This window comes from Neopelma chrysocephalum, unplaced genomic scaffold (assembly GCF_003984885.1).
Source record: "Neopelma chrysocephalum unplaced genomic scaffold, ASM398488v2 Primary Assembly neopelma1_42b, whole genome shotgun sequence".
In the NCBI taxonomy this organism is placed as follows: Eukaryota; Metazoa; Chordata; class Aves; order Passeriformes; family Pipridae; genus Neopelma; species Neopelma chrysocephalum.
Window position 1 is genome coordinate 3,179,561 of NW_020897701.1, and position 21,226 is coordinate 3,200,786.

Here is a 21,226-nt window from a genome sequence, read left to right on the forward strand (position 1 = left end):
CCATGGCAACTCAAGTGCTGGGACAGTCTGGTGGGAACAGCCTCTTTCCTGGCAGTACTAGTATTGGCATGGCATTGCCCAATGACATGTATGACTTACAGGACCTTTCTAAAGCTGAGCTGGCAGCTCCTCAGCTTATTATGTTAGCAAATGTGGCCTTAACAGGAGAAGTTAATGGCAACTGCTGTGATTACCTGGTTGGAGAAGAGAGACAGATGGCAGAACTGACAACGGTGGGGGACAGTAACTTCTCAGATAGTGATGCAGATGGTATGGAAGATACCCAGGCTGCGGAGAGTGATCGTGAGGCACCTGAAAGTGTGGAATTAAGCTCCCTTGAGGTTCCTAGTGTGGAAAGCCAAGGTCCAGCTGCTTGTTCCCCTCCTAAGGCACCCAGTGTGGACAAAGATGTGTCATTGGAAGCACCATCTACTCTAGAAAGCACAGAGGACAAGTGTAAGAGCTTGAAGAGCAAACCATTCCGTTGTAAGCCTTGCCAGTATGAGGCAGAATCCGAAGAGGAGTTTGTGCATCATATCAGAGTTCACAGTGCTAAGAAATTCTTTGTGGAAGAAAATGCAGAAAAGCAAGCACAAGTGAAAGAGTCTGATTCTTGCACTGCAGAAGAGGTGGATTTCTCTAAGGGCCCAATCCGTTGTGATCGCTGTGGCTATAACACTAACAGATATGATCACTATCTGGCTCACTTGAAGCACCACAACAAAGCAGGGGAAAATGAGAGAGTCTACAAGTGTACCATATGCACTTACACTACTGTCAGTGAATATCACTGGAAGAAACACCTAAGAAATCATTTTCCCAGAAAAGTGTATACCTGCTCAGAGTGCTCCTATTTTTCAGATAGGAAGAACAATTATATTCAGCATATTCGGACTCACACAGGTAAGTCTTTAATCTTTTTTTGATTGAAGTGCAGTAAGACTACTGAGAAATCTGTGGTGAATGTTCCACCCTGATGGAACAAGCTCTCTCTTGGTGCTAGCAGGTTATAGACTTGTGGAATTTGGTTTGAGCTCCAGTCTGCAGTCCTAGAAGACTGAGGAAATGTCAGGTACCCAAGAGGAGATAAAGAGCATCCTGTTTAGTAATTGTGAGCCTATTTTTTGAAGAGGGCATGACAAAGTGTACCTGTGATGATTGCCAGGGTCTACAACACCTAAAACTGATGTACTCTAAAACCAAAACAAGCTGTTTGGTTGACAGAAGGTGCCTAAATCCTCTAGGTAGTTTTGAAAATGGTGCTTTCAGACTGAGCTGAAACTTGACTATGGTGTAATTACAGAGAAGAAAGATCTGATACTCCCATGCAGAGGAGCCCTCCAGCATCTACAAAGTCAGAAGAGTAGTGAATTAATTCATTTTAATGTACAGGGGCTTCATTTTATCTGGGGCCTGCATCATTGCAGTAGCCAGAAGTAGACACATACTTCTGTTGCTCTATAGGAAGCCTACGAGGGAGTCTTTGGCCTGATTTCCTGACTTACCCTAACCTCGATTTGTAATCGGAAGGAACAGTGTGAGGCCCCCTTTTTCTCTAGTTTATAGCAAGTGGAATCAGAAGACCTTCACTGTTGCTGCTGTCCTGTGAGGTGGGACCTCAGGTGACTTAGGAAATACCTTGCTTTGCATCAGAGACCCTCACCGGCCTCTCACGTGGGGAGTCCTGAAGCATAACAAAACTCCCTTCTAGGAGGGGACATCATGGCCATCTCTACTCTTTGTGTCATGAGATGCTTTGCTTCCTGATCCCTTTTGTGGAAGTGGGAGAGCAGTTGAGACCTTCCTTGCAGATTCTTAGAAGCTTTTATTTCCACCATGTCAGGCCTTTTCTGAGGAGAGGGGAGACTTGCTAGCCATCCTCCAGCATGCGTGATCCCCTTCATTGTAGATTATGCCGGTTGAGCAAAACACTGGGGAGTTTCTCCTTTAAAATCATGTTTTGTTACAGCAGTGACATGAATGGTTTGGAGGCTTCGGTTTAGTTGTCTGCAGCTGTCTGGAAGGGATGAGCACTCCAGAGGCCTTGGGGCTGGGCTTGAGCTTAAGTGTGCAGAAGTTTGTGTTCCTCAGCTCGCTTTAGTATCTGCTTTGTCGGGGCTGCGAGGATCTGCTGGCATTTTTAGTACTTTAAGACATATTATTTTCTTAACAATAGTTGAACGATGTTGTTCAGAGGATACCATCAGCTTAAAAATCAGTCCTGTATAAATATTTTTTTCCTAAACAAGTAAACAAAGATTATGGTGAGAGGCATTAGCAAAATGGTGTGGTTTATCCTCCAGTTCATTTTCTTTGTGTGTATTGTAGGAGGTAACAGGAAAGAGACCGGGTAAAAATGGCAAAATAATAGGAAAAAAAGTCAATCATGTGGGGAACTCATGGCCATGTGTGAGCCAATGCTGGGTTTGTCTGTTTTACATTTGTCTTGACTTTAAATTCATCCCTGCTTGTGTTTGTACATGACATTAGGTCCCCCTTTCTGATCTCCAAAATCATTTGTTGAGTTTTACAGGAACTAACATGTTGAGTTTTACAGGAACATGAAAGCATGTTTGCTGAGGAAGCGCTCTGTTATCACAGCATTTGACCAATTTACCAGTGAACTGTATTGAAATTTTAAAAAAATCCAGTTCCTTGTTTCTCCTTTAAAAACAGTCAAGGTTTCTGGTTCTTTGGTTTGCTGTGTCTTTTTGTTATTTTAATTAAGCTGAAGTAGGTGTTTCTTTACTACTTGATAACTACATAGTTAATGTCTTTCAGACTGTTCTCACTTGATAAAAAGCTTTCAAATATGTTAGTAGAATGATTTAGCAATGTGCCCTGTTCCCAGTAACATTGATTTTGTGGGGGAGAATTAAAACTAAAGGAAGAGTATTACAAGAATGGATAAGCTCATGGCAGGTATATTTATACACCAAGCTAAAAGTTTTTGCTGATATTAGTGTGTAATAAGTTGCCTTAAAAAACACAAACAAAACCACAGTGCGCAAAAAACCCCCAAACAATCCCTGCCCCAAAAAACTTGAAAATAAAATACAGATATTTTATAGGCAAAAGTATTTACAGACTGTTCACATAACAATACTGAATTTAATAAAAACTGAATGATACTAAAATAGCTTTGGATTATAGTTTTCATTTAAAACTTAAGAAAAATATTTATTGGGAAAAAATGAATTGAATACATACATAGTTTTCTTCCTATTTTATGGGTTCAGAATGTTAAGAGAGTTGGAATTGCTTGTTTCTTTGGTTTCCTGATTGCTAAAAGAAGTTAAATAATTTTGGATAAATACTTATCTTTCTCTCCTGTTTTTTGTGCTTCACCAGACTATTTTTTGTGTGGGAGAATGCCTTCTTGCAGATAATTGGATTCTACTGTGTTAGAGTCATACAGTTTTCTGAAACACTGATTGTACAGAGTGGAGTTTCACAGGATCAAATGCTCTGCCTTTGCTGCTGGAGAAAGGCAGTCTCGGTTTTCTCCCCGTGTCCTGGGACTGGTTGATTCAGCTCACTAAAATGGCAGCAATACTCCCTTTCTCTTCCCCAGGTTGGTTTTCTGCTGGTTAGTGAACTGAATCGACTTAATAGGGACACATGGAAATGCCAGAGCACATGGCCAGGAGCAGAGAAGGGGGCTGTATGCTAGTACCTTCAGTGATTGGGAAAAATACCTATCCTCTGCATGTTTAGGGACTGCGGAAAGGCAGGCAGAGGTTATCTGCTTGCCTGTTGCTTGCATCCGTGTTGAAAAGCAGGTGTCCATGAATCTGCCCTGTCCTGGAAGATGCCTTGCAGCTTGTGACAGTGCTTGTGTGGCAGGCTGCTGACAAATGTGGGGGACCTTGGGCAAAGGAGTGTTTCAAGGACTCTACAGATGGTCATAAGCTTGTCACCTGGGAAAGCTACATTTGGAAGAGCCTGTCTGCTGGACAGGAGTGGGTGGTGGAGGTGTTCAGGGCAATCTCTCTGCTGTTTGGGCAGAAAGGACTCTTTGTGTCAGGGACAGACCTATGTGGGCTCGTTTGTGCTTGTTAGACCTTTTAGACCAAGTTTTGACTTGATTTACCTGCTGCTGATCCTGGAGCTGTACTATGTGCAAGACAGTGCAGCATTGTTCTCTTCCTTTTTCTCCTGTTATACTTGTTAGAAGCAATTTCTAGAAAACTTCATTGAAAGTAATCTGCAAGGCTGTATGAATAAGACATCTGCTTCAGGCAGTCACAGTGTTCTGCATCTAGCTTTGGACTGTTTTTTTTTGTTTTGTTTTGGTTTTTTGTTTGTTTGTTTTTTTGTGGTTTTTTGTTGTGGGGTTTTTTACATTTTGGTTGTCACAGGGGATCTTTCTTGCTTGCCACTGTGGAAGTTTGATGGAAACAGTTTCGTTTCAAGCAGACGGAAGCTCTAAGGGCATTGTAAAAAAGGCTTTATAAAGAGATCGTTGAATACATTTGGAGGAGGTAGCTCGGTTTGCAAGCTGCAGTTTGAGATGCAGATTGAGCTCAGGGTGGGAGCCCACAGAGCCAACCCTTTACTGGTGAGGCCAGCCAGGTGAATAGACACTGAGACACACAGCAGGAGCCATGAACTGCCAACCTTTTGGATAACAAAGGAGAGGAAAACGGGTGATTCCACTGTCCACTGAGGTGGATGGGCACGGAAGGACTCAACAGGAGCAGAAGACCCGGGAGGAAAAGCGAGACTTGCATGCGGGTATAAAAGCCCAGAGATTCCATTGTTGGGGGTCCTCCTTGGAGGCACCAGCTTGGACTGTTGCTGTGTTACTGCTGAGACATCTGAGACTCTCCTATGGGAAACTTAGGGTCTGATCGGTAAAGAAACCTGGTTTGACTGTGAGAGTGGGGTGTGTGGGGAGCCAAGCGGGGCATCTGTCGGCTCACTGGATCTGCCTGCTGTGAAGGGCCTTCAGTCCCGCAGTCTGGCCTTGGGAGTGTGACTGCCAGAGAGTCTCCTGAATGGTCAGATTGGATAGTTTCCTCAACAAGATGGTCTTAAACTTGTTCACTGATGTCAGTCTGCATGTTCATTTGCATAAAGTTAAGTGCATGCTTAAGCTTTTGCTAGTTTGGGGCTTATTCTGTCAGTGTCTTCTGGAGAGGTTTTTTTGGTGGCTTTTTTGCATGTAATGAATGAACTTGTTAAATTACAATACCAATCCTTTGGGGAATAGTATTTTACAAAACAGCCTTTACAATGTAGTCATGCATTTAATTCTCAAGTGGCAATAACACATTTTAAATTAGTTGCATTCATCGTACATAAATAGTATGTTTTGTTGCTGTGCCCTATGTAAAAAAGGGTATGGAAGTAAAAGCCTTTTCCACATTCCTAATGTTGCAGGTAACTTTACAGAAGTGAAATTTCAGGTAATGGAAAGAAGACGTGACTGAATATTCCAGGACCTTTGGCCTCATATTTTCTAATTGTAAGGAGTCACGTAAAAACAAAACCATTTCTTTATAACAAAAGGACTAACCCTCCCTTATACATGACTTAATCTTAATTGTGTGTATTGCACCAATCTCCTACCTTGTTCTAATTGGAAAGGGAGGGGAGTTGTTGTTGTTAGGGTGAATTTAACTTTAAACTGCTGATTTAATGAAGAATGATAAATGTTTGATGGGAGAAGAAATGTGGGATTAATCTGCATTACAAAGACCTCTTCTACTGCTGTTTGGCACAGGCCAGCAGTGGAGCCTCACATCACATGCTGGCAGATGCAGGTCTTTGCTGCTACAGATAGAGCTATACCTCTGTAAGTGGAACACACGGTTTGTGTGCAGGGCTTTTGCTTTCGCTGATGTCCAGGTCTCCACAATTTGTGGAGCACCTTGGTATGCTTCATATGTAGCAAATTTAGCAAAATGGTGTAGTGTAATTCTGACTATGACTTGAATAAATATTACAACCAAGTAACTTCCTTTTCCCACTTCAGCTTCCTTCCTCTCTTCTTGTTGAGAGTGTCCACCTGAGACTGAAAAATGTTTTTACAACGTCTAGCGGAGATGAGGCTACCTAGGTCTCTGGGCTGTACTAGTAGTTTGGGGCAAACGGCCCTGTTACTTATCTGGACCTGCCTACAGATGTTAATTCTAAAACTGTCTGCCTTTGTTTGGGGCTTGTCTTCACTTGAAAAGGATTTTCAAGTATCATTGTACTGATATAATTTTTAGCTATGATTGCAAGCTAATTCTCTCTTGTGGAGATATAATTTATGACAGGTTAGTTTCCATTAGTTCTCCAAAACCAATAAGTCTTCAGGCAGATGGTTTTGAGTCTTCAAAATAAATGTTGCTGCTACGCTTTTGGTAGATTTTGCTAGCGGCATAGTTTCACTGAGCAGGGCATCATGGTTTTCCATGCTGCAAGCTGGTTTCACTCTGCCAGTAAAACTTTGAAAGTAGAGACATGGTCTCTATCTGCACATGTGTTCTGGGAAATGCACATTCACGCCGAACAGATGGTTATGCCCCATGTTAATCCAAATTAAACACTGAGATTTCAGGTAAGGTGTTATGTGAAGCAAGAACATACCTAATTTCTTACAGGATCTGTATCTTTTGTCATCTTCTGAGTGCTGGGAGAAAATGCTGTAGGAAAGTCAGATCTGGTGGCTTAAGGCTTCTTAAAGGTGTCTGTCCTCATCACTTTTTGCCCGAGGTCACTGTCGACCCCAGGTGGACATTAGGATGTGCCTCTCTCATATTCTGCCTTTTTATTATCCTCGTTCATTGGGCACGACACATTGTGCTGGTCCAGCTCGGGCATGTGATTCTCACTGTTTCCCTTTGCTGAGAGATAATGTGCCCTTAAATACAACTTGAGGGGCTGTGACAGCCTCACCTGTGTGGATTGGTAACCAGATTTGGGAATCTGCTGTGTTTCAGTAACTAATTTGCCATTTGTTTTTGCAGGAGAGCGACCCTATCAGTGTGCTATGTGTCCCTATTCCAGCTCTCAGAAGACCCATTTAACCAGGCACATGCGCACCCACTCAGGTTGGTAAGGTGTGGCAGCAGCGGGGCTGAGGAAAAGGGGATGGTTCACAGTATCACAGCGTGGTTGAAGTTGGAAAGGACCTCTGGAGGTCACCCCGTTCACCTAGAGCAGGCTGCCCAGTTCTGTGTGAGATGCCATCTCATTCAGTACAGCCTGAGTTTTAGCTCCTCTTTTAATGGGGAAGGTTGTCTCTACTTGCTAAGAAAATGCTAAGTCATGAATAAAAGGGATAACAGGAATATATCTTTTTCTTTCCTTTTTACTTTCCAAGATGTATTCTGAGGTTCATAGGGCTGCTCTAGTAGTCCTAGTAATCTAGTAATAAATACAGCATTGTGATGATATAGGAACAAATTCTTGTCTTCTGTCTGCTGCCATAGCTGAGTTCAAATCAGTGAAGCTGGGAAAATTTTGAGTAGCTGAGAGTCTTCTCTATGATGTCTGGGATTTCATCTCATCTAGGGGTTCTGAGGTGATGTAAATTACTGTCTGCTTATGTCAAGGAGACACAGAGGAGAAAAAGCAAACTCAGAAGTTGTTCACAAGTGACTCAATTTTTTGGCATTAAAAGCCAAAATAGCAGTTTTCACTAGCCTTTATTTCCCATTACTGGTGGTGTAATAAACATCTGTTCTAGTTCTCTTGCAGCATTTTTGTGAGTTGTAACACCACAGACACAAGCACAGTTGTTCTTTATCACTCTTGCAGGGGAGTTTAGGTAAATCTCAGCCTGTGCTTTTGGTTTGCTGAAACGTAAATTGACCAGACCAGGGTGAATTCCTAATGCTAGCAAACAGGAGTGAAGATCTCCTGAACAGTAATTGTTTCAATTTCAATAGATGTGGCTTTTAATTGAAAGCAGAATGCAGGCAATTTTAACTGTAGTGGAGGGGGGGCTTGGAGCCATTAAAAATAGCCAACTTTAAAATGACGTGTCAGTGTTTTGGTTTGAGAATTTTGTGAATGCAGTATTCTGCTTCCAGAAATGAAAACCATTTTTGGCTGAAACTATGGTTCAGCCAAACTGAATTTGCAAACAGTTTGGTCAATACTGAACCTGAAAACCATTTCAGGAATGTATTACTCTCCCCTTGTTCAGTGCAAGGAAGTCTAAAATCTGAAGGAGATAAGGAATAGGATCTGCCTGTGACCCTTGCCTCAAAGGTCTGAGAGAGAGGGCATGACTTTTGCTATCAGGGATGTTGTATTATTAGCTCTTCTAAATTCTATTGCATGTTTTGCTGCATTGCCCAGGCAACTGAACCTTTTCTGTGGCAATTTCTGGACTCCTGCAGTTCACAGGCTGACTTTTTAAGGCCAGCTGGTGCCATAGCCTAATTCACAGCTGGTTTTTTAGCCGTGTTGGTACGTGTCCTTTTCAGTTGTGCAATAAACCCCCTGGATTTAGAGGTGATGGACAAAGTCTTCACACACTGTCTTTGAGCTACCTTGTTACAGCTACCTCTGAGCACTCTGTGTACTTAGAACAGCTTGTTTGTGTGTATGTAAGACACAGGCTGTTCTTGTCCTTACTGCAGGTAACACAGAATTGTGCCTTGAAGTGTAGGTGGTAAGGCTCCATACTTGGATGCAGGATGAGCAGTAAGCACATCAAGCTTAAACTTGTGGAAAATGTCACCAGGAAGTGAGGGGAAAAAGGAAGGACGTAAAGTGGGGAGGGAGGGAAACAAACTAGCTCTTATTTAAATAATAAAGAGATGCTGCAGGCAGACATGAAGTGATCTGGACTCTTAAACAAATGACCCCATCCTTCCTGCCAGGGAGGCAGCACAGCCTTTTCTAGAGTTTTTGAGGGTGTTGCAGATCAACCATGTGGTTAACGCATGAACAGGCACCATATCTTCACTGCAAGCTGTCTGGTTTCCTCAGTCATGCTCTGGAGGACCAGCTTGAGCATGGGCAGTGCCAGGGCAGCAGGTTGCAGGGGTGGGAGAAGCATTATTGTACCATGAGCAGAAGGGACTGGAGTGGATTTTCAGCTTATTGAAGAAGCGGCAGGCATGAGTTCTGTGGGTCACTTTTGAGATGCTGGTTCAGACCTCAGAAGCATCCCAAATTCCTCAGCTGAATTCACACATGCTCTCAGACTATTTCTGGACTTGAGTTGTTGCACTAGAAGTGTTTTTCCTATTTGCTGTGATGTGTAAGTGAAAAGCCACTTCTGCTGCAGCAGCATGCACTAAGCAGAACACTTCTACAAGAGTTGTTGCACAACTGTAAATGCAGATTTCAGTAGTAAGATGATGGCTTCGGTCTGCATTTGATTGGCTTGCCAAGAGTAGCCTGCAGCCAATACATCATGTGTTTGTGACACCAAAACAGTGAACTAAACTTTTTCAGAGGTAAAGATCATCTGGGCACCCCTTTCGTGTGCTTAGGTTTTTGCTTGCTTCTTTTCCCTCATTTCCTTTTCAATGAAAACATGAAATATGCTAAATCTGTGTAAAGTTGGACTTTTTTGAAACGTTTGTGTGAAACTGCTATTCATCAAATGTTACATTTCCATTTTTCTACAATGCATTCAATGGACCAGTTGGGTATGGATTCCATTTGCTAATATTACTGTAGAGAGATCTCTGCCGGTATGTATGCCTAGCCAGAACCTGTGACGTTGTTACTGCTTGTTTGGTTTTGGATCCCCTTCCTCCCAACCCTCACCCCTTCTTTCTTTTCTTGTATTTTGTTCTTAGTGTCCTGTGAATGTGTTTGTGACTTGTGGATTTCTTATGTTGACTTCGCTTAATTTTAAAGGCGCATGGATAATTTTTTTTTATCCTTTTTGAGTTTCATATTTCTTTATCTGTATTAGTGGGAATTGAATGCTCCCCAACCCCCATACTTAATAATCACCATCATTCCCTTCCGTCCTTCCTTCCCTAGGTGAGAAGCCATTCAAATGTGATCAGTGCAGCTATGTGGCCTCAAACCAGCATGAAGTAACTCGTCATGCAAGGCAAGTTCACAATGGGCCAAAGCCTCTGATTTGCCCGCACTGTAACTACAAAACGGCTGACCGCAGCAATTTCAAAAAGCACGTTGAGCTCCACGTCAATCCGCGCCAGTTCCTCTGTCCTGTTTGTGATTATGCAGCATCTAAAAAATGTAACCTGCAGTATCACATCAAATCCAGGCATCCCGATTGTGCTGACATCACCATGGATGTTTCAAAGGTGAAGCTACGGACTAAAAAGAGTGAAGCTGACTTTTCTGAGAGCGTTAATGACAAAGTGGAGAAGGAACCAACAAAAGGGGATGCAGCTGCAAAGAAAACTGAGAAAATTGTGAAGGTGGAGAAAAAAGATAATTTGGCAAAGGAAAAGAAATCAACAAGCAATGTTTCTGCAGGCCAGGTGACAACCAGAAGTCGGAAATCAGCTTCAGAAAACAAGGAGATGGATATTAAAACTGAGAAAAGTACTGAGAAAACATGTAAAACAAAGAAGGTCAAAAGAAAGGCAGAGACTGAAGCAACTTCCTCAAAGCAAGAGCCAGCAAATGATACCTCACTAGTAACAAAAAAGAAAAAGAAAGTGGAAGCTAAACCCAGAGACTGCCAGGAAACTCAAAAAAGTGATGTTGTACCAGAGGAGGAGCCTAAAAAGCAAACTTTTTGCCTCAAGAAAAATAGAAAAAAGAAAGCTCTGAAAATTAAGCACAATAAAAAAAGCAATAAACTCAATCAGGAAAAGATCGAGGAAAAGGAGATGCTGGATGAGCATCATATCACAGAAGATGATGGATGCGTGAAGCCGGACACTGAGGGCAGTAACCAGAAGGAGCAAGATCCCACTGAGACAGTGGCATTAAACAACAGCGGTGGTAATGCTCTCAAGGGGGAGAGCACTGATCCCAAAGGAGACTGCATCCAAGATCCAGAGCAGCTCTGTCTGCCAGTTCAGGATGCAAACACAGAAGTTGAGGTAGAGGACCAAGAAATGCCTGCTGCAGCAGGAGAGAGCGAAGACACTATTGGTGCAAAAGAGGAGGAGAGACAGGCCGACAAAGGGGAAGACACTTGCTCTGAGGAATCTTCCCATGCAGTGTCTTCTGAAAAAAGCTTGGACGTGCTCATGGATGTGGTACCAGATCTGGCACCTGAGAAGGAACCAGAGGAAACCTTTGTGGCAGAACCTGTGAGCAACTCAGACCTGATGGACCTGACCAAGACATGCTTGCCAGCGACAGAGCCAACAGGAGATGCTGTGCCAGCACCCGTGCCTCCAGAAGGGTGTACACAGAGCCCTAAAGTAGCTCTGGCCTTATCTCGGGATAACACAGCAGTGAATGAATCTCAGGAAATGGATGAGGATGAGGGCATCCACAGCCATGAAGGCAGCGACATAAGTGACAACATATCAGAAGGAAGTGATGACTCGGGGTTAAATGGTGCTCGCTCTGTACAAGAGGAAACAAGTCCAAAGACATCACAAGGAGCTCCAGACACCACAGTGGCCAGGGAGAACTATGTGTGCATTTTTTGTGACCGCTCATTTAAAAAGGAAGGTGAATACAGCAAGCACCTCAACCGGCACCTAGTTAATGTGTATTATCTTGAGAAGGCAGCAAAAGGGCAGGAATAGAAATAGCAGTTGTTTGGAGAATCTTCTTTTGTAAGATCTTACACAGCTTATGTACAGATATTGTAGATTTTTTTTTAAGCACGGTTTCCTTTAGTGTCTGCATTGGTTTCTTTTTTGTTTTTTTTTTTTTTGAAGTTGAAAATATTTTTGACAACTTTGTGTGTAATGGTGAACTCATTAACTATTGGATCTCTTAATTAGAGAAGGCAGGTAGGGGGTATGAGGTTCTGTCCTGTAAAGTGAGTGTAAGCTTCTAGTCTATTAGCATATGCAGTGCTTTTATAAACTGAGTTTTAGGAACAAGACTGGAGCTAGCAATACACAAGTTGCATGTTTATAGAGCCACTGGCATTAGTTGTTTTTGTTCTAGCAGCCAACTCTCTGTCCCCTCCTCCCTTCCCCATTTTTTTTAGCTCTTTTCAATGTGTCTTGATGTTCAAAGTGTTAAACTACTTGATGGTTTTTCTACCAGGAATATAGCTTCTATTACATAAAGAGCACTTTGTAAAAGAAATCAAAGTTGGCTAGTGATGAACATAACTGTTTATGCTAATTACAATTATGAACGTACATTTCAGGTCCCCTAAGCATGAATGATAAGCCAAAATTTGAGAGCAGTCCTTCCAACTTTTGATTGGAGAACCTCTGTCTTGATTAATATCTTAATCACTGATATGTAATTGGCTTTGTTGTGGGGGAACAAGTTTTTTATTTTTACTTTCTGCTTTTTTTTTTGATTGTGCTTTAAAGGGCTTAATAATGTTGCACATTGTTTTTGATTTTTACCTATGCAGTTTAATCCTTTAGGAATAGTGCTTGTGCAGAACATGTACACTTTATATATGCATGTTTGGTTTTGTATGTACGTTTTTTTTATTTGGAAACATTCAGACTTGTTGCTTACCATGGGACAGTTTTCTGTGGCAGTTTTCTGTGATGCTTCATACTGCAGATTTTTCTTATTTTCCTGGGTTGTGATTAGTTGTGCATGAAGTTGCTGAAATTATGATCTGCTCGGCTATATATTTTTAACTGGCTTTAAAATTGTATAATCCTTGAGTAAAAGGATATCAATGCAATTTCAAAACACTTTTTAATGGAATTTATTCTATCATGGAAGTGCCACTTCTGATATTTTGAATACACATACAGAGTAATAAATTCTGATTAATAATTTGGACAGTAAAATAATCACTCTCCGTGGAAACAGTTCGCACATTCTGCAAGTCCAGATGATTTTTTTTTTTCCCCTTCCCTATTCATTTCTGTGGTGGACAGCAGTCAAACATCATGAGCTTAAAATACCAAAATAGCAGTGATATAATCTGACATCTCATACACAGAAAAACCCCATCAAACAAATACAGATAAATCAACTGGTAAGCAACAAACCTGGCATTAAAAAAACTAGGGATTTCTGCTCCTTATTCATTCAAGTTGCATTTAATAAAATCATTCTGCTTCCATGCAGGGAGAAACACGTAAGATTGTCATCTCAGGTCTACGTGTCATACTGGGAGTTTTTAATTCTAAACAGATTTCATTTCTAGCACACACATACAAGAGAGATTGCATACTTACTGCTTGTAGCCAACCCGTGGTAAAGTGTAAACAAAATCCAAACCAGCAGGGAAAAAGCAAAGCCCGCCATGTCTCATCTGTGCACTCTTTTGATGGTCATTAGCTGCCCTTCCATTGGGAGCAGTTGGGCAGCTTCTCTGATTGTCAGCTCCAAAAAAGCAAATTTGGAGGTGGGTGTTATTTGGAGAGTGGAGTTGAAGAGCTCAGAGCATTTGTCAGAGCACTTTGTAGCAAATAACTCTCAATGTTTAAGTTCTGGAATAAACCCCATTCTTCACTGGGTGTTCCCACAGCATCTTCCCCTCCAAAGAAACCCACTGCCTTGAATGAATAGAGAGCAACAATGCTACATTGCTTCTGCTTTTGGGAGAGATTGGTAATAGGAGGCCAAAGATTTGAGAGGGAAGGCATCCCTCATGGCAGAAATAACTTGTATAATGTATAGTGAGTTTTTGTTTGCATAGATAGTGTTCAATCCTTACCTTGGCTGCGACAATCATTGTCAACTCAAGATCAAGTTGCAACTATATTTATGTTAAACATTAAGAAAATAAACCTAGTTGAATTTTTTTCCTAAACTACCAGTTGTAATAGTCTTAGATGTATTTTTTTTATAATAGTGTTTCTTTATATATAAATGTTGCCACCATTTGTGAGCGATATGAGTAGCTGCTGGGAATTCCAGTACTGTGTAGAGGTCTTATAGCTCCCTTCATATCCTTGCGAAGAGCCTCTGCCATCTTGTGAGAGACTTCAAGGACTTTAGCTATGTTCAAATAAACTCGTGGACTGGCCTGATAATTTTTTTCTTGTTTGTTTTTAAATGAAAATGTTGCTGTTGACTGACTCTAAATCTCTCTCTGTGAGATAAGAACAAAGGTGGTTCTCTGAAATACTGTGCTGCACATTTCTATGAAGTGGTCAAGGTTTCAGTGCTCGATCTGACAAGAACTCTTTGAAGACAACAGTCGGCTCCTCTTTGGCAGTGTTTCTTACCACAAGATGACAAACTGAAAATAAATTATTATTAACATATTAAGAAGAAAAGTTGATTCTTTATATCTGAGACCCATCAACAATGTCCTGAAATACTTAATGTTGATGCAGAACTGTGTTGGAATTCTCTGCAAGGTTTGGGATTATGTTACAGTAAAGAGGCAAGGATGTAATGCATTATGTGTATCTAAAATGTTAAGCACTGCTAATACTGAGTGTTTGAGAGGGAGTGCAGGTCAGGTAGCCCACCATATATGGTGGTCTTACATTGCTGTATCTCCCTTTAAACAATGCTTTTTTTTTTTCCTTGGTCTTTTTCAATATTCTTAAATTATTATGTGTTGGTTTTGCCAATGCTAGAGTTTTTGTGTTTTTTGGCAATAGTATCTTCATGAGTGTTTAGCCTCCAATACATGGTTGGAAGGATTAGCACACTGATACCCCTACACTGCCAGCCCTCATTTGAATAATGTGGTGTTTTGGGCTTTTACTGTATAAATTTATACACTCAAAGTAACTGCCTGGGAAACAGTCAAGAAGTGGGTAGCTAGGCACTTATAATCCATGGTTTTGTGATTGCTATTTCTGGATTTTGATGATCTAGGCTGGAACTTTAGTCATTTAAAGAAGAATGTTTAACAGCTGACAGGCCAGTTAAGATATGATAATGTCATTGATTTCAACAGATTTAATGTAGCTGAAAGGTATTAAATCAAATTCAAGAGTTTTCTTGAATGTCAGTTGTATAGATAAGTGGCGTGCATACGATATTAACAGAATCCAAATAGCTAATGGAATTGTTTTATGTGTACATAAATTTTTTTCCCCCTCTAAAATTACACTAGCTAACAAACTTTTGTAAGCTGGCATGGAAACATGTTTATGATGTTTAGTTGCACCATGTTTGATGCTTTTACAGTGCAATACTTGTATTCTCTGAATTAAACCAAAGGTAATTTTTTTTTCATGCTCTCTACTGTAGTGCATGACAGTCTTTTCTACATTTGTAATAGATGTAAAACGAGCCAGATCATACATCCTGTTTTTACCTAAATCATGTATAAGAAGTCTTTTGTCCAAAATGTAGTATAAACTAAATTGCATTATATTAACCTTTACAAGTGTATTTTCCTAAGCATAGTTATGATTAAATAAACTTTATTAAGGAACGTGCAGCTTCCACTTATTAATGGCTATGGAAACCGTTTGTAATCAGAGGCAGGAGCAGTGCAAGCAACATTGGCAGAACTGCAGAAGACTTCCAGCCAGCCAGGTGTGTGTGGGGGAGCCAGTACGGAGATGCTGGGTGCGTGCACACGCAGACTTGGCTGCAGACAGGGACAGTGGCTCCAGAAATACATTGTTTTTCCATTTCAGCGTACTGTTTTCATTTCAGTGAGGGCAGGGCACAAGGTGGGAGTTGTGTGCATACGGATGAGATTCAAATGGAATGCTGAACCTGTTTGTGATTTTGGAGGATGAGTCCAGTGGGCATGAAAGGCAATATTCCCTGCCACGTGAGAAGGAATGCAACTTGATGGAAGCCAAGGAATTTGATTTTGAGTTTCAGAGGTAATGAGATGGCAATATCTTCTGCATTCCAGAAGGATTTCTGATGCAGTCTCACTTGATGAATTAGCAGTAGATTTATGAAAGTTGATGTCTATGGCTGCAGTATTGTCTATATAGATACTGAAAATGTCTTGAGAGCTGTGGAGCCTGGGATAACCTGTAAGGGTGACATTTCATCTCTCTGCCAGCCTGGTCATTTTAGAAAACCTGAGCTGGATGCTAACCTACTTTCTGGGGCTTGGTCATTCTTACCTCCTCCTAGCACAGAACAATTCCTAAGGGATTAAGGCAAACAACATTTGATGAACTTAAGGGGATACTTGTGTATGCAGCTGCTGCAGCTTTGAATGGTTTGGGATGCTCCTAGAACATAAGAAGTGAGCTTTAGGCTTCTCTGTTATAACGTTTTCTTGTAAGCAATGCCCCTCTCCCACCCTGTGACATCTTAGTGGAAATTCAGGTTTCCAAGCCATGCAGTTACTAGTTAAGCAGCAAAGAGCAGGGTGCACCACTATCACAGGACATACCCTTGGGTGGGGGCTGTCAGTGTTCAGATAAGGGGTGGGTTTGGGGTTGCTCCCCTTAGAAGTTTTGTAGGCAACATGTATGCAATTTATGGTGAGGACAGGGAACAGGAGTGATACCTGAGCCTGCCCATGGACCACAAGGGAGATGTAAGAGCATGGTAAAGAGATGGCAGGGTTTGGATACTTGTGTGCCTCTGCCTGTGCTGTGTAAGTTAATGATTTCAAACTGGATCAATAGAGGAGGTCCTGCCCTTTGCACCACCCGCCAGTGCTGCCCCTCACCCCCAGGAAGGCGTTTTGGTGACAAGCTAGCTGAAACTAGAGAACACAAGTGGGTTGGCAACCTGAGAAATCATTTTCCCTTAAACCTGCAGTCAGATCATCCTTATCTTTGACTAGTTCCTTGCACTCTGGCAGAAAACCTGCTAGTTTTTTCCTGATAGAAAACCAGGATAAAACCTGCTAGGCTGAAAAGTCAGCTAAGAATCTGCTTTGTGCTAAGTTGTTTTTTAACAGAACTGGGTAGCTAAGCACAAATGCATGGCTCTGCGGTACCTTGCAGGCCAGCAGGAGATCCTCCCCACACGCTGAGATGCCCAAAAGGTGAGTTGGCTTGAGTGGAGGATCACTTAGCTTCCTGATGGCTTGTATGGGGACAGAGCGAGCTCGTGTCTTAATTCAGCTGCCTTATTCAGGCCTTGCTAATGCTCTGAAGGAGCCAAAATGCTAGGTTCCTGATTTTGGTTTGGTGGTTGTCTTTTGTTTGTTTTTAAAACTTAGCCATGCTGACATAAGTGGCTTTACCACTGTTCATATACAATATAAGCTATGTGTAGGAAAAGGTAAATCTAAAAGGACAGGACAGGATCCTTCTCTCGCCCACACTGTATTTTTAAGCTTGGTAAAATGAGTTATCTGCATCTCCCTCCTTTGCTGGAAGCACCAGACCTGCAGCAACACAGTGTTGTAGCTCTGACACCCTTGGGCTCAAGCCACGTGGCCAAACCCATCCCTTGCCCACAGGCTAGTCCAAGGAGCCTTCATGGTCTCCTTTAGCCCTATACAGGTCAGCATACTCAAGCTGCTGTCATCTGCAGCTGAGGCTGTGCTGGAGGTGAGGGGGACAGATGATGTTTGTTGCTGGGCTTGCTTCCATCATAAGCAGCCAAAGGAAAGTTGCAGCAAAAAGTTGTGTGGAAAGATGGTGACTGGTCCCTTGGCGGGGATGCCAGGGACAAGGATGTTGGCAGTGCCTGCAGTGGTTGCAGAGTGCCAGGGGCTTTTCCTATTGCTGTGCTGGGGGTCATATGCTCCTCCAGTCTTCCCAAAAGGTGCTAAGCAGGCACTGAGTCTGATTGGAGCTGGCCAAAATAACCCTGATGGTTTGAGGGCTTTTTTCTTTCCTTCTTTCTTTTTGTCCTCTTCCTTGATTTGGTGCTGCCTGGTAAGGCTGGACTGGGGACCTGAGGCACAGAGTAATTCAAAGATGTGGTATAGCCACACCATGGTACCCAATAGGTGACATGGGATGTTACCACCGACTCATCCCCAACAGTAGGCAGTCGAGAACTCTACCTGTTGCTTCAAGAGGCTGCTATCTGATCTGCACAGACACAACTCTCCTCTTCCAGTAGAAGAACCATTGGGATGTGTCAGTGCACTGGCAGGGCATGGGTGGCCCACCATCAAGTTTCTGTTCCAGCACGTCATATTGGGCAACCCCCAGCAGCTTCGCTGCAAGATCAGTGAAGACAGTTGCTGCTGAGGGGAGTTTGTGGGCAATTGCAAGCTGTGTGGTTCACTAGGCTCTCAGCCCAATGGGCCTCTCCTCACATTACAGGCTATTTTGAGAGTGTTAACAGTACGTAAAATTTCAAATTTTGCATGGAACTTGTTCAGCTCTTGCCATGAAAAGCAGCAGCCATTTTTGTAGGCTGGGAGTCCCCCACCATGACCAGCTCTGAAAAGGGAATAGCCATTTGGTGGGAAAAGAACACGTGGGGTTTTTTTGGGGGGGTGAGCTGGCGCCACATCAGATGCATGCCAAGGCAAACCAACCCACAGGCTCCCACTCGTGGCAGTACAGCCGTGCTTGCAGTGTGGCAGGGAGATGCAACCCTCCCTTTAATGACAAAGTCAGCTTTCAGAAGGATTTGGACTATCCCCTTTCACAAAAACTTCTGCTGCTGTATTGCCCCACATGATGATATTGTCGATGTACTGTGAGTATTCTGGACCTTCACCCTATTCCAGTGCAGTCTTGATTGGTCCATGGCAGATGGTAGGGCTGTGTTCCCACCCCTGAGGCAGCCAATTCCAAGTGCACTGGACACCTCTCCACGTGAAAGCAAGCTGTGGCCTGTACTCTTCCACTAAAGAGACTGAGAAAAATGCATTAGCAATACCAGTTGTGGCTGTCTTTGACTCCAGCTGGCACTGAAGTTCCAGCATGTCCAGAAGGCAGCACTCAGTGGCAATGTGATTTTATTTAGACAAGGATAATCTACTGTTAATCTTCATTCTCCAGTGGCCACATATCCCACTGGGGATATCAAAGGGTTAGGGTTGAGCAGAAGTGACTGGCTGCAGATGTATGTGATGCTCTGATGTGACAGCGCTCTGGCAGCCATGTGACGGGGGAGAAAGCCAACCAGGTAAGGACAGGAGCCTGTGGATGCCGGTCTCCACTTTAACCCCCTACAATGGTCAGATCTGAGTAGCATTTCAGTATTCCCTTTTAAAGATGAACAATAAAGAATAGCTGTCCCAGGGCTGTCATCATCACCTTCTGCAGAAGGGATGACTGTCAGATGCAGCTTCGTGGAGCAGCATCAGGTCCTCTCGGCAACCTGAGACCTGCAGAGCTTTATCTACTGTCAGAAGGTCTGTCCGGCTGGAGGCCTCTGACATGAGTGGTGAAGTGACTCCAGGACCTACTGGGGAAGATGGTGACTTCTACTGGAGGGGGTGACTTTCTGCTGAGGCCTTGTAGGTATCATACTTCAGACAAGTTTGCATTTTTGAATGTTACAAGGAAAAAAATATAAAGCTGTCAGTGGTAATGTTTGCAAGGGAGAAAAAAGAAAGCAGTAATCTGAGAGAAATCATTTTCTTGATGAATTTCATGCATGTAACTAAATCACTTCTGGCTTTCTTTAAAAAAAAAAAGAAAAGAAAAAAAAAGAAGCAGAATAAAAAAAGAGCAGAGAAAAATTATGAGGAATAAAGTTATACAGCTTGGACTTCTGCTCTTGAAAACCTCAACCCCTGTGGTTAATCTGTAGTTATTTCCACTTGTAAATGCCTCTAAGGTGTGTATTCATTTATGTGCATGTGGAGCTAGCCAGTGATTATTTGCAGCATATGAATCTGATATTTAAACCTGTAGGTGTTGCTTTTCCAAGGTGGTAAGCCTCCATCTGCTCACATTAGGAAGTTCTAATTCCCATCAATTTTTCAGCACATTTGGAAATCAGGCCCTTGATTTAAAAAGGTATTCTGCTGTGTAGTCTTACATCTTTGCTCTGATACTAAAATAGGTACATGAAATACACTAGCATTTTAATTACAGTCAAATTGAACTCTCTATAAAACCTTAAGTTTAGAATAGCCACTAAAGGAAAAATAAAAAGGCAATTGATGGAGTGATTACAAAATCCTTGCAAACTTCTTCTGTGCTTATCAGATTATTAGCTCTTTTTAATTAGATCACAGAACAAATTCACTGATACTGTTAACTTGATTCATACAGGTCTGTTGATTTCAAAGGGAACCCACCAGCATATATTAACTGAAATGTGAATACTCATTTCTATGATGTTTATAATATTAGAGATTCATTCTTCATCATATTAACAAAATTAGCCTTTTGGCTATTTATTTTTTCTTATAGACACCTCATCTACACTTTTAATAACATCAGAGACGGTTTATAGCAATGTGGATCATTGGCTGCTAGAGCACTGTAGAAGGTTCTTGGGTCATCACTAAGCATTCACATTTCCCAGGGCACCAATCCCTTGTCTGTAATTCCTAACTACAACTTTGTGGCTCCATTAAAGGGAGGAACTGCTCATACCATAGCCCATAATTGCAACTGTTTCCTACTCCCCTGTCCAGAAAATATAGGTGCTTTGATCCCAAATCAAAATATAGGGAGGGTAGAGTCAGGCTCGAGGTGAGTCTAGAAAGAACAAATAGATTGTTTTATTTTTTATTTTGCAGATAAGTTGAAAAGTTGATTACACAGACTGTATAAAAGGCAGTAGAAAGATCAGGTATTCTGACTTTCAAGCTGAGATTTGTCAGTTTTAAGGCTGCTTTCTTAAGGTTGGACACCAAACCTAATCAATTGGAAAATATGGGGATAGTTTGGGGAATATTATCAACAATGCTGTCACAGTGCTTTTTTGCTTAAAAAGTCTGACCGTCCCCTGATTAGGGTAATTATAGGAGATGGGAGCAATCATATTGTGTCTTTTGCACACAGTTCCTTCCCAAGAGTATTCCATGAAGCAAGGCTCGCAAATCTATACCAGCAACTGTGCCAGGCAGTCACAGGGCAGGGATTATGTATTTCTGCTACATTTGCGCAGCTGAAGATGTTTCTGTGGAGCTCATTTGAGTCAATGCTCCCCACAGACGCGAGACCCTGCGGTCAGTCTCCAGCAAGGCAGTGCCAATAATGCTCTGCAAGAATGAAGTCAGTGTGTACACAGGGGCCACGGAGCTTGAGGAAAGCCAGCAGCTGTTGGGAGATATTTTTTTTTTCTGTGTAATTCTGCTGATGTTGTTTTGTTCCAGTCTGTTATTTCAGCGGTGGAACTCCAGTGGTCCGTGACGAGGCTGTTCCCGCTCAGAGTTTCTTCTCACAGCGCTGAGGGATGAACCTGGTAGCGGGGAGGG

The 21,226-nt window shown here is 42.2% G+C and overlaps 1 protein-coding gene across 1 annotated transcript; it reads left to right on the forward strand.

Moving 5' to 3' along the window:
• The first annotated feature begins 2 nt into the window (after window positions 1-2).
• Window positions 3-14,027, forward strand: REST (RE1 silencing transcription factor). Its single transcript, XM_027676968.1, has 3 exons — window positions 3-903; window positions 6,960-7,043; window positions 9,946-14,027. The coding sequence occupies exons 1-3, from the start codon at window positions 3-5 to the stop codon at window positions 11,643-11,645; spliced, it is 2,685 nt and encodes an 894-aa protein (XP_027532769.1). The 3' UTR covers window positions 11,646-14,027.
• The last annotated feature ends 7,199 nt before the right edge of the window (window positions 14,028-21,226 follow it).